The 17,784-nt window shown below is 41.9% G+C and overlaps 1 protein-coding gene across 1 annotated transcript in view; it reads left to right on the top strand.

The window, feature by feature from the left end:
• The window catches only part of LOC138580756 (rab11 family-interacting protein 1-like), a 502,615-nt gene extending 487,893 nt beyond the window's left edge, over window positions 1-14,722 (top strand). The window contains exon 5 of the mRNA XM_069651545.1: window positions 14,026-14,722. Within this exon, the coding sequence (XP_069507646.1) occupies window positions 14,026-14,600 (575 nt within the window). The 3' untranslated portion in view covers window positions 14,601-14,722. The remainder of the gene's footprint in view (window positions 1-14,025) is intronic.
• Window positions 14,723-17,784: the final 3,062 nt, after the last annotated feature.

Here is a 17,784-nt window from a genome sequence, read left to right as displayed (position 1 = left end):
TATGTTATCAATAATTTTAAGCAAGAACAATACCATAGTTATTGGTCGGTAGTTAGTGGGTATTGTTGCATCAAGAGTTGTTGTTTTTTTTTTTTAGTAGTGGGGTCACCCACACTTCTTTTATGCTTGCCGGAACAGTGTTAGTGTTGAATGAGGCATTCACAAAGTTGGTGATGATAGGAGTCAGGAGGGGGGTGGCGCAAAGTTTGACTACGTGGGCTGGGAAGTTATCCCCCTTACAATTGAGGCTTTTAGTTTACAGATGGTGTCTACCACAATGTGTAGGGTCACTGGGGTAAATTGGAATCGCAGGTTCAATATTTCCTTAGTTTTGTTAAGATTGGTATTCAAAGCATTTTTTTCAGCTGATGTTTATCTCTTAGTGAGAATTATATTTTGTAGTAGTTAAATTTTAGAGGCTAACGCGTTTTGGATGGTAGTTTACCATTCCTTGCTGGAGTTGGCAGGAGTCGTAACATGGATTGGGTTTTCCAGCTCTTTAAGAATGGAGAAGAGCTCTTTAGAGTGAGAAGAGGCGTTGCTAATACGAGTGTTATAAACCTTCATTTGGTAGTTCAATATTCAAATTATTATTGCGCACTGCTTTTCGAGGCTTTGAAGCAAGGCTTGGTGCATACTTTCTATTACTATATCACCAACATAAGTTATTGTGTGGAGTGCTTTTAAGAGAACCTTCCAGCAGGCCAATAAGATCCAGATTGTTGCCCCTCACCCTGTTTTCCTGGTCGTACAACTAGGCGGGAAGTCTTTGTATTTCTCTAACCGCTGTATTCAAGTCACTTACATTTGTGTCATTGTTGTCCTCAGCTGTATTTCTGCTGAGTTTATTATCTCTGATCTGCTATAGTTGTTGTTCCATCTTGAGGTTAATGGTTTTAATTTCTTGAACTATTAAATTTTCATTGATTAAAGACAATTGCATTCCAGTGCAAATAGCATATATGTAGTGGTTAGCACAAGAATAAATCAAAATTCAAACAATTGTCTTTTTAAATGAAAATTGTATTTCCAACACACATCCCAACATTAGGTCTAAATATACAAACCACTTTTGTGTCCTCTTAACAAATAAGCAGTTTTATATTAGTTTGGGGTTCAAATCCCAATGGTTACATGGCACACAAGATAATTCAATTACAAATTCTGATGATATTAGTTAAAGACCTAATGCCCAAAACCCAATGCTCAACACTAATTTCACACTTGGCAGAAATGTGTCCTTCCGATTGCATGCTTCTTCAAGGGCTGTTACAAGAAATTACTTATATTTAACCAATATTAACTAAGTAGGGGGGCATTAGCGGGCCAGGTTCTGCCCTGGGCCAGTTAGAAGCCTGAGCTAAGCGAGAGCTTTTAACTGTAGTCCAGGGCATTGCCTGCCCTGGTAATGCACCTCCTGCGAAGGTAATATTGCTATTAGTACCCCCAGCACATTGCTTGCAGTTTCTTAACTTATAAAATACTAAACAAAATTATGCCCGCCATGGATCAAGGAGAAGGGACATACTCGTAGTACCTTCTCCCTCTCCATGCTAGCCATTGCCGGGTTGGTGACATTCCGGGAACACTAATATTCCCAGTGCAAGCGAGGGTCATAGCAGGGCCAGGTAAGTGGGTTGGGGGAAGGAGGGGAGAGTAGAGGAGATGTGGAAAAGGGGGTTGCTGGGGAGTGCACACTTACCTTTGCCCGGCGGGGGAAGATGGCGGCCTCCAGCTACGAGGAAGCTCCGAGCTGGAACTTTAGCATGTGGTAAAGCCCCAGTTCTGAGCCTCCTCATTGGCTAGGAGGTTCAAAACACGCACCCGCCTGGTACTAATATAATTTATCTGACGTTGCTTGGTTTGTCAGCTTTCATATAAATAATGACTCTTACTGTATCTTACTTTGAAAGTTGTAAGATCTTGATAATATTGACTTGTTAGGGCAATCCTTTCTCTGGTATCAATTTTATCAAGAGTTGCAGGAGCCCCTCTACTGAGAATGAACATGGTTCAAATAACCTGTTCTACAGAATTTCTTCCACTCAGGAGGGTCTACAACCACGTTTTAGCTCATTGTCCCTTTTGAGAGGAGAAATATCTATTTGCATTTCAGCCTGGGCTCACCCACAAAGGCAGTCCAGCACCGAAATAATAGACAATTCTCCTCTGACAAGAGTAGCATCAGCAACCCCAGGCACTCTCTAAGGCACGATGAGCAAGGGTTCCATGTCTGGATTACCCCAGGTTACTTAGGGTGATACCCCAAGTTTTATAAATTTATCAAGAGCGTGTGAGACCCTCTACTGAGAACGAACATGGTTCAAATAACCTATTCTATAGAATTTCTTCCACTCATGAGGGTTTAACCACTACATTTTTGCTCCGCCTTGTGTGCTTCTTCAATGGCTGTAGTTAAAAGAGGTTACTTACATTATACCTTATCTGCCATTGCTTAGTTTGTCAGCTTTCATATAAATAATTACTCTTACTGTATCTTTCTTTGCAAGTTGTATGATCTTGATAATATTATAATATTAATGGTGAATTGTTAGGACAAACCTTTCTCTGGTATCAGTTTGGTATCTGAAAAAATATACAAATTTAATTTTTGTTGACTAGGAATCTCAGGAAGTACCTTTTATGTACGAGTTGTTTATTAATGGATGATTTGATTTTCCATCATGTTTAATTAGATTTTCAATTTGCTCAAAGTATTTTTGTTAATTTGATTTGGATAAAAAAAAAGTCTCACTTAATATACTGAGACTCTGATGTAATCCTTCACGCATTTGTAACTTCAATGTAATTCAATATAAGGTTTAGCTGGCAGTGTATTTTATCCTGGTAAGGAAGCATATTAATAATATACCTCTTGTTTAATTCAAGATTTGGATAAGTAACATTGATTGGGAAGTTTGAATATTTATCATCTAAGAGTGCTATTTATTGAAGCTTACCTGCAGCATTCAGTTAATGATCAGCAGTATGGTTGCAGCGTGCATTGTGGGGTTCTGAATCGCAAAGGTGCCATCTTGGATTGCCTTTAAAGTCTTTCCCCAACAATTGTGGTCAAGGAAGGACTTTGTACCTCCCCATTAATTGGGGTCAATGAAGGACTACAATGCCTTTTCAATAATTCTGCTATCTTTGAATATTTGTTGTGACATTTATTAAATCCCAATTGTACGTTCTTAAAATTACATGAACTTTATCCCTAATATTCTCTCTGAGGTATTATATTAATAATGAAAGTCAAAATAAGCATTCAAATGATTTATTACATAATTAGCATGGGCATTACATCAACATTATGGTTAGCGTCCCGGGTCTTCTCTGTGTTTGATGATATAGATCAAGATCTCTGTTGTGTATTCCTAAACTATGAAAATTATCAATTTGAATTCTGAACAAGACATTCTTCCTAGCTCAATATAATGGTTTGAATTTACTTGGAACCTTGTCTGTAGCAATTAGCGATTTTCTCTGTGTCATCTCTCACATGTCTATTCATTAATATTCCAGCCATATTTACTAGCTTATACATATGTTTAATGCTGTAGCATTATATCTTGTTGAGAATCAGTTCTATGTATATGGTAACTGCATGGCAGGCAATGCAAGTACATTTCATTGTCTACAGCAATTACATAGCAGAATTATATGTGCCCCTTGATTTGATATCAATCAATTTCCTAAGAATACATTCAATTCCTTTTCATTATTTAAACCAACGCTTGTTGAGTTAAAATGAAATATTAATTTGGCTTCTTGCTTTCTGAGAGCATTCTCTCTGTCCCCTCTCTTTCTTTCTGAGGTAACTTGTAAATAACTGCATATCTCAAATCATCATGGTTCGGACCATTGTGCTCTTGTTTCCAATGTGCCACAAAAATGTGGGCCAAATGGGAACCTTTCATCTCTTATGCTGATCCGTCTGAGATTTTTTTTGTATTCACATATTTATTGAAAACAAATTCCAAATGACAAGCATAATAAATATAAATATATATATAGATCTTTGCAACAACTGTTAATTAAGCCTCAGATGTTGACGTTAAGTCCTACGGCAAACATCCCCATCCAAACTTAATTGAAAGAGCACTCGGTCCAATATTTCGTGCAACAACATTAACTTTATGTTAAAATAAATCTTCAATTTACATAAAAAAATGTATCAGCCAGCATGGACATATGAATTGTTGAGTGGTCCGAAGGACGCTCCAAATTGCGCCACGTGTTCCATCCATAACTCAGGGACTTCTTCAGGCGAAATTTACAAACATGTAACAAAGGGCTTTTTTTATTTCTGCATTTTCTGGGAGTCACCATGTTCCTAGTCATGTGTCTGTTGTTCCAGCTTCCTCAACTTTACCTGTCCAATGCAGGTGGCCATATTTGACTGGCTATAGATTTGTCAGAACTATTGTATTTCCTTTCTTGTTCATGCATACAATCAATATAACATATATAAATTGCAACAGTAGTGTACTCCCATGGTAGTGTTGTTCATTTAGTTTATACTTACCATCTGCCCTCATGGCCAAGTGGCCAATTACTTCTATCAAAATCGTAACCACAGCAGTGAGATCCTGGGCGGCAGCGTCTCGGACTACTTAATTGTATCAAACCAAACAAAAGCGGAAGACACTTTACCGAATAGGACATACACCACTCAAATAGTGATGTTGAATTCAAATGCATATTTCTTGTTAAAAAATCCCAACGCCTTGGAGCTACAAAGATATATGAACGTACTCGATTATAAAGGCAGTTCACCTCAATGCATCATAACCAAGGAGCTGTATATGTTTCCCACTTACTGCGTGCATAGATCTACCAAGAACTTGCTGTAAAGGGGTCTTAATTTGTTTGCCTCACCGCTATGCCGGCTGTGTTTAATCTGCAACAAGCCGGAAAATGTAAATTAAGCACCTGGGGGTAGGGGAGAGCAGATTCCAATTGCCATCTAGTCCCTTAGTTGACATGTAATAAGGGAAATCCCTTACTTGATTAGTACGGGCAGCGTTTCCCTCTAGTACGATGTAGTAAACAAGGTGTTCTGTGATATCCACATTATAAAAAGAAACACGTTGTGATGTAATCAAGCTATGTAATGACGTAATTATCGTCATGCGTACGCAATGTTTAATAACAATATGCAGCTGTAATGAAGACTGCCCCATACACACCAGGAGTGCAGTGCTGTGTGCGGTACGAACAAAAGGGTGTTCGGCATTGATTAATACATGAGTGCCTCGATGTGTACAAGGAAGCAAATTACAATGATAGGTGATTTATAACGCGCTTAATACCCAGAGGTTTATAAGCGCGGACCTAGGGATTGAACCTGTGGTGCTTCGTGTCATCTTGCTTCCAAGGCGAGCACGTTGCCCCTGAGCTATCCTCTCAATGCCTCCTCACATTATCTGTTACCAGGCCTTGCAATTGGGCAAGTTGCTAGGCATCTGGTACGATCATATGTCACCTAAAATCAGTTGTGATATAACCATTAGCATTATGAATCCATTGGTATAAACCCTATGTTTATCATAGGGATTTCCATCATGGCTATATCATTGGTCACGTTCTGTTTGTGGCAACTTTTACTATGTAAATGCTGTTTCCTTCTGTAGGTTTCCTGTAGGTTTTATTTCTAGCTTGTCATTATACTTGAACATTTTTTGATCCAAAAGCATAATCCTGGTCCTACTTCAAGTAATAGTATATTTAATATCAAATTAATTGTTGTTTAAATACTTACAATAGTCCTGTACATCAATTCCATCACCTTTCCAGATTAACAAAATGTTGTCTATGAATCTCATCCACATCACGATATTTGTGTTTTGTTCTATTGCATTGTGCGTTTGTTCTACAAATCCCATGAAGAGAGTAACTAGAAACTGAGAACAGTGTGCTCCCATTTCCACTTCTGTGTGTTGTTTATATAGTGAAACATTAAATAGAAAGTAATATTGTTGCGAACCAAGTCAAGCATTTGTATGTGCACAAAGATACCAGGCTGATCTCTTGCCATAAAAAACACAAATATTGTGATGTGCATGCGATTCATAGATAATATTTTGTTAATCTGGAAAGGCAATGAGATTGAAGTGCAGGAATATTAAACAACAATTAATGGATATTAAAAATACTAGGACTTCTAGTAAGACCAGTATTATGTTTTTGGATCTAACCATTTTTAAATATAATCACAATTTGGAAACAAAAACATACAGGAAACTTACAGGATGCAACTGCATTTTACATAAGTAAACGTTGTTACAAAAGGAATGTGATCAATAATATACCCACAGGTGAATTTATGAGGGAACAAATAAACTGTAGCATGAGCAAAGATTTAGATTGCGAAACATATTTAATTACCGAGAGATTTAGAGGAAGAGGGTATAAAGAAAATGTTATTACAAACTCGCAAATAGAAGGCAAAAGACAAAACAAGATTCAAATTGCTACTGTCCAAAAATAGACCAACAAACAAGACAGACAGACAGATCAGGTTTAAAACTTTCCAACAGCAACTTAATATATAAGTGGCTCAACAAACATTGGGAACTTCTCTTGCTGGACACAGACTAAGACGAGCATGATCCAAATCTCCTGTAGTTAACATTAACTAGAGTTAGTACTTTGAAGGACAGGTTATCCCCTAGGCATTTACACTTTCAAACACTAATACAAAGTGTGCGGCTCCCCCCAGACAGGTTTGCGTTTTATAAATATGGTACTTGCAACAATAGTGTGCAAGCATTGAACAATGTAAAGGAATATGGATTTATGTAAAAACAAAATACAAACTCGCCAATTGACTGTAACAGTACCTTTGTGTACGTGATTATTTGTGTTCGTCACACACTATAGATGGGAGCACATTAAGAAATAAAAGAGAACGAATAACTGAAAATCTCAGCAGAACAATCAGAATGAGAGATGAAAGGTTCCCATTGGGAGCACATTGGAAACAAGAGCATATTTTTCAGAAACACAAAGATTTGAGATATTTAGGTATTTACAAGCTACCTCAGAAAGAAAGCGGGGAGGCTACATTCATATTTCATTTTAACGCAACAAAAGTTGGTTTAAATAAAGAAAATGAATGGAATGTATTCTTAGGAAATTATCGATTGATACCACATCATTGGGCAACATGTTATTACTCTAGACAATGAAATGTACTGACATTGCTTGACAGCATTTAACCATATAAATAGACTTTTTTCCGATGTTATGACTGCACACCGTCCATATGTATGTTAGTATCACATTTGTCATTTAAAATCTTCAATTCCACAACTAAAATATGTAGCCCTGGATCTCTCAGTTCCGATGAACATTTTATTCTCTTGCGTTTGATTCATTTTCATCTGGAACATATGTAATATCTCTAGGACCATTGTAGAGGCTAAAGAAATTGACACTAATATTTACCAAAATACTGACTGCTTCTTCCATTTCTATGTATTAAGTATAGCATGATGTTCAAATTCATACATGAAGATGTTGGCTTGGACCATGGAAGATATTGATGCAATAGTTGTCCCCATAGTGGTGCCTGTTAGTGGTAAATAGCTTCTGTAATCAAAGTGGAAAAACTGTACTACAATCCAAAGTTTATCAATTGCAATAGAAAGGATGTATTATTTTGGATCCTTTGAAGAGTGAGGAGTGTCTAGTCTACTGCTTCCATCACATCCTCATGAAGGGTTGACGTGTAGAACATTCCTACATCCATAATATGAAGAATCTATTTGTATTTTATACAATTATTTCTAATGTTTGCCAAAATAAATATTCTAAATGTGTCTCTGTTCATGACATGTATGAAAGTGTGTATAGCACATGCATTTGGGGATGTTATTGAGTCACATTGGTATAGGTTACAACGCTGCAAAGCACCTTTTCAATAAGTAATATTTAATTTTGCTCAAAAAAAATAACGAATAAGGTTTTTCACCTACTTTAACCTCGCCTTTCCTTCACGGCCACCCTCTTAATTATGATTTATTTTTATTTTCATCTTAAATCTACATATTGTTTATCTGTGACGCTGTGTCATCTAGTGGACTTTTCCAGCAAAACATGATAGTTAACCCTTTAAGTGCCATGGGTATTTCTCCCCAGTGCCAGAGCCTTTTTTGGTGATTTTGGTATGTGGCCATTCAATGGCTTGTAACTTTTTCGTTACATGAGATATCTCGGCCAAATTTGGCTCCTTTTTTTCCCACATGTAGGCGGTCGTAACGCCACCCAGGAATCCCACGTTGCTGTAGGGGGTGAGAGAAAATAAGGAAAATGTGCGAAAATTTTGGGTTTTTTCAAAAAATGCCAATAAAATGATGTACAAAGAAGCCTGTGGTTTTTTCCTTGTAAGAGCTAGGAACAAATGGTTTGCTGTGCTGAGTTCCCCAATGTGTTGGCTTTCAGGAACAGGTTGAGTGGAAATGGAAAAAAATTATATTGATGGGGTTATCAACCGTTTTGTGAGAGGTAAGCGATTTTTGCCATTTTGCCAATTGGACATGCATGGACGGAATGGAAGAAAAGGGCAGGAAAGCCAAATTGGAGGACAGAAAGGCATATATTTCTGAAAAGTAGACAAAATTCCAAGTTTAGGAAGGGGTGATTTGCATAGGTCAGGCAACAACTAGGTAGGGGAAACTGCCATCGAATGGGGGAAAAGCGGGAAAATGACTGAAAAAAAAAAGGTATGTGTTAGACATGGTTGGCTTGGTACGGTAATGGCTTCGATGAATTTTGAGAAAAGCAATGCTCCGCTACATTCCCCCGACTCTTGCAGTTAGGAGAGCATACCATTTTTGTAGTGTTTGTACAAAACAAGTAATACCACAAGCCAAACACTGAGCCATGGTACACAGGAGTTTTACGCTCACGGCCTGACCAGACGCACTTAGCATGTGCAAATTGGGAAAACCAATGTGGTGAGGAACGGCAGCCATACATTTTTTGAAAGAGCACAGGCAGACCTTTTCAAGGGTAGGTGACTTGTGCAGGTTACAACAAAAGTGTATGGTGGCTAAAGCAGCGACTAAATGTAGGTCACATTTGGGAAAAGAAAGGGTTGTGAGACAAAGGGCTCCAGCAAATGGGTCAAAACGTTATGAAAACCACACAAACACAACACATGGCCTACCATCACGCGTTCCCACAGGTGTCCCGATGAAAACGGTACCTCACATGTGTGGGTGCACCTACCTGGCCGCCAAGGGGAAAGCCTAAAACACAAGTAACCCCAAGTCTGTTTTCAGAGGGAAATCTCAGACATTCTGCCAACCGGCACAATGTACAGATATGGGCCTCGGGTGTCCAAGCCACCGAGGAAAACAGGGAACCCCATGCATTTCCGAAAAGAGGACACCCGTGGGAATCCGCAGAGGTGTGATTTGCGCACATCGCCCCAGATTTTTTTACCCAGACACCCCTGCAAAGTCCGAAATGTGGGGAAAAAAACACTTTTTCCGCACATTTCGCTCGACGCACCCATCGAAACACGCCCCCAACAACACATGGCCTACCGTCCCGCATTCCCACAGGTGTCCCGATGAAAACGGTACCTCACATGCGTGGGTGCACCTAGCTGGCCGCCAAGGGGAAAGCCTAAAACACAAGTAACCCCAAGTCTGTTTTCAGAGGGAAATCTCAGACATTCTGCCGACCGGCACAACGTACAGATATGGGCCTCGGGTGTCCAAGCCACCGAGGAAAACAGGGAACCCCATGCATTTCCGAAAAGAGGACACCTGTGGGAATCCGCAGAGGTATGATATGCCCAAATTGCCCCAGATTTTATTACCCAGACACCCCCGCAAAGTCCGAAATGTGGGAAAGAATACGCAATTTCCGCACATTTCGCTCGGCTCACCCATCGAAACACGCCCCCAACAACACATGGCCTACCGTCACGCGTTCCCACAGGTGTCCCGATGAAAACGGTACCTCACATGTGTGGGTGCACCTACCTGGCCGCCAAGGGGAAAGCCTAAAACACAAGTAACCCCAAGTCTGTTTTCACACCGGAAATGTCACACTCTCACATCATACAGATATGGGCCTCGGGTGTCCAAGCCACCAAGGAAAACAGGGAACCCCATGCATTTCCGAAAAGAGGACACCGGTGGGAATCCGCAGAGGTATGATATGCCCAAATTGCCCCAGAATTTATTACTCAGACACCCCTGCAAAGTCCGAAATGTGGGAAAAAATACGCAATTTCCGCACATTTCGCTCGGCTCACCCATCGAAACACGCCCCCAACAACACATGGCCTACCGTCACGCATTCCCACAGGTGTCCCGATGAAAACGGTACCTCACATGTGTGGGTGCACCTACCTGGCCGCCAAGGGGAAAGCCTAAAACACAAGTAACCCCAAGTCTGTTTTCAGAGGGAAATCTCAGACATTCTGCCGACCGGCACAATGTACAGATATGGGCCTCGGGTGTCCAAGCCACCGAGGAAAACAGGGAACCCCATGCATTTCCGAAAAGAGGACACCCGTGGGAATCGGCAGAGGTGTGATTTGCGCACATCGCCCCAGATTTTTTTACCCAGACACCCCTGCAAAGTCCGAAATGTGGGGAAAAAACGCTTTTTCCGCACATCTCGCTCGACGCACCCATCGAAACACGCCCCCAACAACACATGGCCTACCCTCACGCGTTCCCACAGGTGTCCCGATGAAAACGGCACCTCACATAAGTGGGTGCACATACCTGGCCGCCAAGGGGAAAGCCTAAAACACAAGTAACCCCAAGTCTGTTTTCAGAGGGAAATCTCAGACATTCTGCCGACCGGCACAATGTACAGATATGGGCCTCGGGTGTCCAAGCCACCGAGGAAAACAGGGAACCCCATGCATTTCCGAAAAGAGGACACCCGTGGGAATCCGCAGAGGTGTGATTTGCGCACATCGCCCCAGATTTTTTTACCCAGACACCCCTGCAAAGTCCAAAATGTGGGGAAAAAAACACTTTTTCCGCACATTTCGCTCAACGCACCCATCGAAACACGCCCCCAACAACACATGGCCTACCGTCCCGCATTCCCACAGGTGTCCCGATGAAAACGGTACCTCACATGCGTGGGTGCACCTAGCTGGCCGCCAAGGGGAAAGCCTAAAACACAAGTAACCCCAAGTCTGTTTTCAGAGGGAAATCACAGACATTCTGCCAACCGGCACAACGTACAGATATGGGCCTCGGGTGTCCAAGCCACCGAGGAAAACAGGGAACCCCATGCATTTCCAAAAAGAGGACACCCGTGGGAATCTGCAGAGGTGTGATTTGCGCACATCGCCCCAGATTTTTTTACCCAGACACCCCTGCAAAGTCCGAAATGTGGGGAAAAAAACGCTTTTTCCGCACATTTCGCTCGACGCACCCATCGAAACACGCCCCCAACAACACATGGCCTACCGTCCCGCGTTCCCACAGGTGTCCCGATGAAAATGGTACCTCACATGCGTGGGTGCACCTACCTGGCTGGCAAGGGGCAAGCCGAAAACGCAAGCAACCCCCAGTCTGTTTGCAGAGGGGAATCTCAGCCATTCTGCCGACCGGCACAACATACAGATATGGGCCTCGGGTGTCCAAGCCACCAAGGAAAACAGGGGGCCCCATGCATTTCCGAAAAGAGGACACCGGTGGGAATCCGCAGAGGTATGATTTGCGCACATCGCCCCAGAATTTATTACCCAGACACCCCCGCAAAGTCCGAAATTTGGGGATGTTATTGAGTCACATTGGTATAGGTTACAACGCTGCAAAGCACCTTTTCAATAAGTAATATTTAATTTTGCTCAAAAAAATAACGAAAAAGGTTTTTCACCTACTTTAACCTCGCCTTTCCTTCACGGCCACCCTCTTAATTATGATTTATTTTTATTTTCATCTTAAATCTACATATTGTTTATCTGTGACGCTGTGTCATCTTATGGACTTTTCCAGCAAAACATGATAGTTAAACAACATGTGCTATGCTATGTTATTAATGATATGTATCTTAATGTTTTTCAATTAGACTATATGTATATATTTAATTGTATTCAAATATTTATGGTGGGACACCCCCAAACCGCTCTGTCTGCCTCTTGCCCCAGAGACCCCAACCCAATGGTACCAGTTATACTATCTTTATAAGAATAGACTCTGCAATACTATGTTTTAGATATATTTTGTTCTCTATGTTTTTGATACCGATTAAGATATTATTTGATGTTGATATCCATTTATTAAATTATTCCCCCAAATATTTGCATTTTCAAGCCTTGAGTCACAGCTACGTGTTGTGATCTTCCAATTACCTTAAGCATTCTGCTTTCTAAAGCGATGTATCTTGTATGTCTAGAGCTCAAGCTTTATCTGCATGTCTCAATTCTAAATGTTCCTCTCTTCACAAATCCCTAATTTCAATACATTTTTACTCAAGTTTCTTCCGTGATGTTTGTTGTATTCAGTATTTATTTGCTGTTTAAATATTGTATTAGGAAACCACTCGAGGTAATTACTACATGTCTGAGAATTAAATGTCCTCAACGGTTTCTATTCTATATAGGTATAGTGACTAGACAATGGCAGTTCCTGTTTGGGAAATATTGTATTTCATTGTATTAGTTCAAGGCTGCCAACTTTAGCATTAAATATCTTATTTGTTGACAACTAGGACACGGTTTAAGTTATTCCATCCTTCCTAGTCTGGCTTTGGCTGCAGAATGCTTCATATGCACACTGCACAGGGGCATGGAAGCATTGACATTTTATGACTTAGGGTAAGCAACAACACACTCTTGAATTGCTCGCTCGGTGGCGTCATACAGCTTCAGTGCTAATCAGTGAGGTCCCTTACTCCCATCTCTGGGATGCACGCCCACACCATCAGGGACAACAAAACCTCCATAGTATTCCAATGATTTGTGCGTTTTCAAGCCTTGGTAAGTCAGCAACATGGGCAACGTCACAGGCCATAAGTAGGAATTATGCTTTGGGCCTGAGCTCTAGAGGTTTTAAGGAATTCAGTCAGGGTATACTTAGAAACCTACTTGACTGAAAGCTGTCAGTTTTTGCTTCCTCGCTTCTTCCAAGGATTCTGGGCAATTATCTAATGAATCTGCAGGAAAGGTGATAGAACGTAACAATAAGTACACGTTACAAACCATAGTGACTATACTACCGGTAGTTGGTGTCCCTCTTCGTTCAGATGACCCACCTACCCCATACCTTTCTCTCTGCCATGATGTAATAAGATACCTTGAGCGGTTTGCAGAGGGGACAAGGTCTGGAAGAGTGTGGTAGGAGGTTGCAGAAATTGGGGAAGGGGAGGGCCACTTATACCATCAGTGTGTCCCTTAACCTTTAGACTGTGTCTAGTGAGGAAAAATGTGCTGGCGTCTGTATATGTGTGTGCTGTCCCATGCATCTGGTAGCAGGAGAACATGTACAGGCGAATGGTGTGTGCCAAATCACTCACTAGTGCTCAGATTACCATATGCATGCGAGTAGTGTAAACACAAAGGAACTGGTATCTAATTTTCAGATTGCTATAATCCAAATAAAATGGACAATGTGCCCTTTGAGTACCCAACCTCTATGTTCCCAGATATCCCCATCCCTCGAAAGGAGGTCATTGTGCATCTGAAAAGGCTAGTCTCAAATGCACAGATTTGACTTTCTCTGAAGGGACAGTTTGTATTGGTCACACACATGTTCTAGTTTCCAAATTAAATGCAACTGTGCCAAAACCCTCTCAAGGCAGGATCAAGTCTCCAATTATCAGATTTCCCTACCCCAGTTGGAACAAGCAAATTAACTTGTCATTATTGTAGGAATGCAAGCCCTTCCCTCCCCGGCCCTCTCCACATTCATTGAATTCCTACAGGAGAAGGTCTTTTGTGTACAAAGGGGCAGGCAGTGCATTAATCTAGAACACAGTCTGTGTTCAAGCAATCTTGTAGTCTTCTAGCTAACACATGTTTTCTTTCACCTTCAGCCCTGATTGCCCAGCAGGCCCTTCCAATGGTTCAAATTCTACATGCGAGTGATGCAGATCTTGGAAGCAGAAGTGACACCGACGATGAACACTATAGCAGCTTGTACCAGGCTGCTGTTGTGTCCAAGCCATTGCCACATCAACAAGCGCTACTCTCCAGTACCAGCCAACTCCCGGCCAGCTCCTTGCAAAGTCAGCCTGAGCACCCAGGAACAATAAAGCATTGGGCACCCTTCAGCAGCACCAAGAAACATTTGAAGGCTCTGAGAGAGGACAGGACTCCAGATACCCTTACTGCCCCGGGGCCAAGGAATCACTCCCTGCCCCCGCTGTCTCACACCATGGCCCCTCCAGATTCCCAGGAGCGGGCAGAGACCATGAAAACCTACCATGTGCGCTACGTCCACCCTCCTGGGGATCACCTCCAGAGTGCAGCCCTACCTTCTATTCCTGCGCCCACACGACTGCAGCGCATGCGGTTGCGTGTGCGTTCATTCTTCCGCATTCTTACCTGCTGCATTTCTAGAGAAGAAGAGAGCAAAGACCCACCCACTGTGTCAGTACAGCAAATCTAGCAGCCAGCCAGACTTGTCATCTCACGCTTTGTCCTGGGCAGGTGTTGAGAGCAGATCTATGGGTACTTTTCTTACACATCCAATCTTTTGGTCAAGTAAAGAACATAATACTGTGCCACATCTTTATTGAACTATCTGCAGCTTTTGTCTCTCCAGCCTGATGTCATAGTGTATGTTGGTACATGAGCTCCTATAAAACCGTAGTTACTACATAGCACAAATTCATTCCCAGTGTGGCTTAGGAATCCTACATGAAAGAAAGGAAGAGCAATCTTAACGAGGGGTGGAGACTTAGCCTTGTCCATCAGTAAAAGGGGTTGGCCTCTCCCAGCATTTAGCGACTATGTAATTAACTTTTCACCTCGTCCACGGTTTCAAACCTTACAGTGAGCAGTAGTGTACAATTATTATATGAATGGCGGTAGATGGTCTCCGCCTCCTCGCTTCCTGATTGATGTGGTTTATTCTTTGAGTTGGTCTCTATATAATACTGCACGGCAGCAGGGTGATGTCACCATTTTATACAGTGTTTATCAGTAGCGGGGCAAACACAACCTTCTGATAATCATGCATATCTTTTGGATGACTGTAGGCACAATACAGGCCACAGATTCTAGTCGAGGAGTGGTGAAGAAGGATGTATGGGATGTTTGGTTTGTTGTACTGTGGGTAATGATGGCATGTGATGACGACTGGATGGTGTGGGTGAAGTAAGATTTGAAAGCATACGTGAAGAGGTGAATTTTGAGATGTTTTCGGACTTCTAGAAATTCAGTTGTGTTTCCGTCATGTGTGGAAAAGGGGATTCCAGAGATGGCCAGTTGCACTTAGTGGCCTACTTCCAGAGTGGATACATATGTGTCTGGGCACTGATAGCAGCATTGAGGTGGTGGTTCAAATTGGGCAGCACTCGCTGAGTGGGGCTCATTTTTCAGAAAAGTGCATTGGTGTATTTGTGTGAATGGGTATGTCAGTGATGCATGGATTTTTGTATTTGCATTCTGGATCAGAGGTAGAGCCAGCATAGTGTCAGTATGGTATAGGTTCAGCACCTTACAATAGTGCATTTTGGAAGAATGACAGGGCAAATGTGTGTGATCGACAGGTCCATAAAACAAGTGGCATATATCGAATAACGAGACAATGGTAAAATGGGCCATGTTTTGAAGTGCTTGCTCGAGCAGTGAAAACATCAACTCTCCCTGCCCCACCCCAGCTTACCTGAAATGCAGTGGCGTGCAATGCCTCGTGGTGGGGAGTACTTGCAATGCTCAGACATTGGTGGTTCTTTCACAGTGGGACCTCCCTCTACTGAGACAGTGGTGATCCTCTGTCTCCTGGGTCATTGGGAGCCCTTACAGTGGGGATCCTTGCGTTATGGGGGCAGGGAGAATACATACCCTCGCAAGGACACAACATACCTTTCTCCATGAATGACAAAGTGGGTATGGGGTATAAAATATTCCCTCTATTTGGTAGGGTTTTTTAGCAAGTCACCTAACACAGTGTGGTTTTGAGAGGAGGACTTGGCATGTGCTGCATAGGTGGCATAAGCCACCTAATTAGCGTGTAAGTGTGAGATATCAGGGAGAGAAGGAGAGGACTGCGAAGAGGAGCTTGCATACTGTGGTGCACAGGAGTACTGTGAATGCAGGCCCGCCCCCTGTACTACCATTTATATTGCAACAGCCATGCATTTCCCCACCTACTACCCTCCCATCCCTGCCAGAAAAACGCCCATGGAGATATATGTACTCTTGACAATTGGCTACACCCAGTGGTGGACAGGCCTGCGTGGAACGCTGGAAATTTCACACCACCAAGGACCTCTTTTGTGTGGGTATCCTGGTTTTCTGCTGCACTTTCTCCCTTCCTTCCATTCCTCTAATCCTCCACATCATTTTGAAGCAAAGAAACAGTTGTACAGCGTTCAGTACCTTATTCCCCTTAACAAATGTTTCATGTGATTTATTTTGTAATATTTAACTTTTTAATCCCTACATAGGCACACTTGTGCTTTAAACCTCACTATTTAGACCCACTTTAACAAATTATTTTGGGCAGATAATCCCACAAACTCTATTTAGAGCATGGCCTAAAACCATGTGCTCTCCCAACACGGAGGAAGAAACCAAAGCCGAGATGCAAACCCAGCTTTGCTGCCCTCCTACGCCAAGGAACAGCACCAAAAAGGGGTAGCTTGTAAAACGAAGGTGTAGAAACATTACATCTCGCTTTTATGCCTTCATTTAATGCCAAAAATGACCTCCTTCGACTATCCCTTCATTGTGATTTAGAGATTGCTTTAAATGTGACCCATGCATGTTAACTAAATAGTACATATGTGATGCTCCTCAGAAGTATGAAAGATTTGAGACTAGGCATACAGGATTTGTACTAGAGACACACGTTACGCACAAACACCCCGATTTTCAATGGGGTGGAGTGGGAACTGGAGATGTAAAAGTGAGGTTTAATGCCTCCATTTCCTGCTCTGCCTCATTTTTGTGAAGACACAAGCAGAGGAGGGGTACAGAGTTGTACATTCTCCGCCGTGCTCCCCTCAGACGTAAAGAGTTACATAAAGAGATGTTCCCACCAGGAATTATTAACAGTTGATTCTTGATATAGTTTGTTTAGACACCGAGTTGTGCCAAAGCCTCACCTCTGACAATGATACCAAAGCTATTGTAAGAAATCAAAAATAGATCTTACACAGAAACAGCCTACATGAAACAATAAATGCAACGAAAAATGGATTAATGAGAAAATGCATAGTTTTTATTTCATCATTGATAACTTAGTGCAACAGAACAAATCAGAGAAATGAAAAAGGAAAAATTACATAACACAGGTATTACAAATGTACATGGCAACAAATATGGAGAACATGGAATAAAGAACAAACAACATACCAACACTGATAATATGGTTGCCAACAACGACTAAATAATCAAGACCCCAGATAACCCAATTAGAGTGTCAATACAGAGGCTAAATCTAGTCTGAAATCAAAAGGAGTCCAAGGCAAACAATCAAAGTCGGAAGCACATCACAGGTCTACGTACAGTGGCGTACCCCCAATTAGTAAAGGGATAATAAGCACAACGTTAAAACAGAAGCACACTATTTTGAAGAGAGTTGCTTTTAGGGGAAACGAGGGGCGTCTCGAGAAGGACCCCTC

This window comes from Ambystoma mexicanum, chromosome 3p, assembly GCF_040938575.1.
Source record: "Ambystoma mexicanum isolate Mex_15411 chromosome 3p, UKY_AmexF1_1, whole genome shotgun sequence".
Lineage (NCBI taxonomy): Eukaryota > Metazoa > Chordata > Amphibia > Caudata > Ambystomatidae > Ambystoma > Ambystoma mexicanum.
This window is presented reverse-complemented; position numbering and strand designations above follow the sequence as displayed.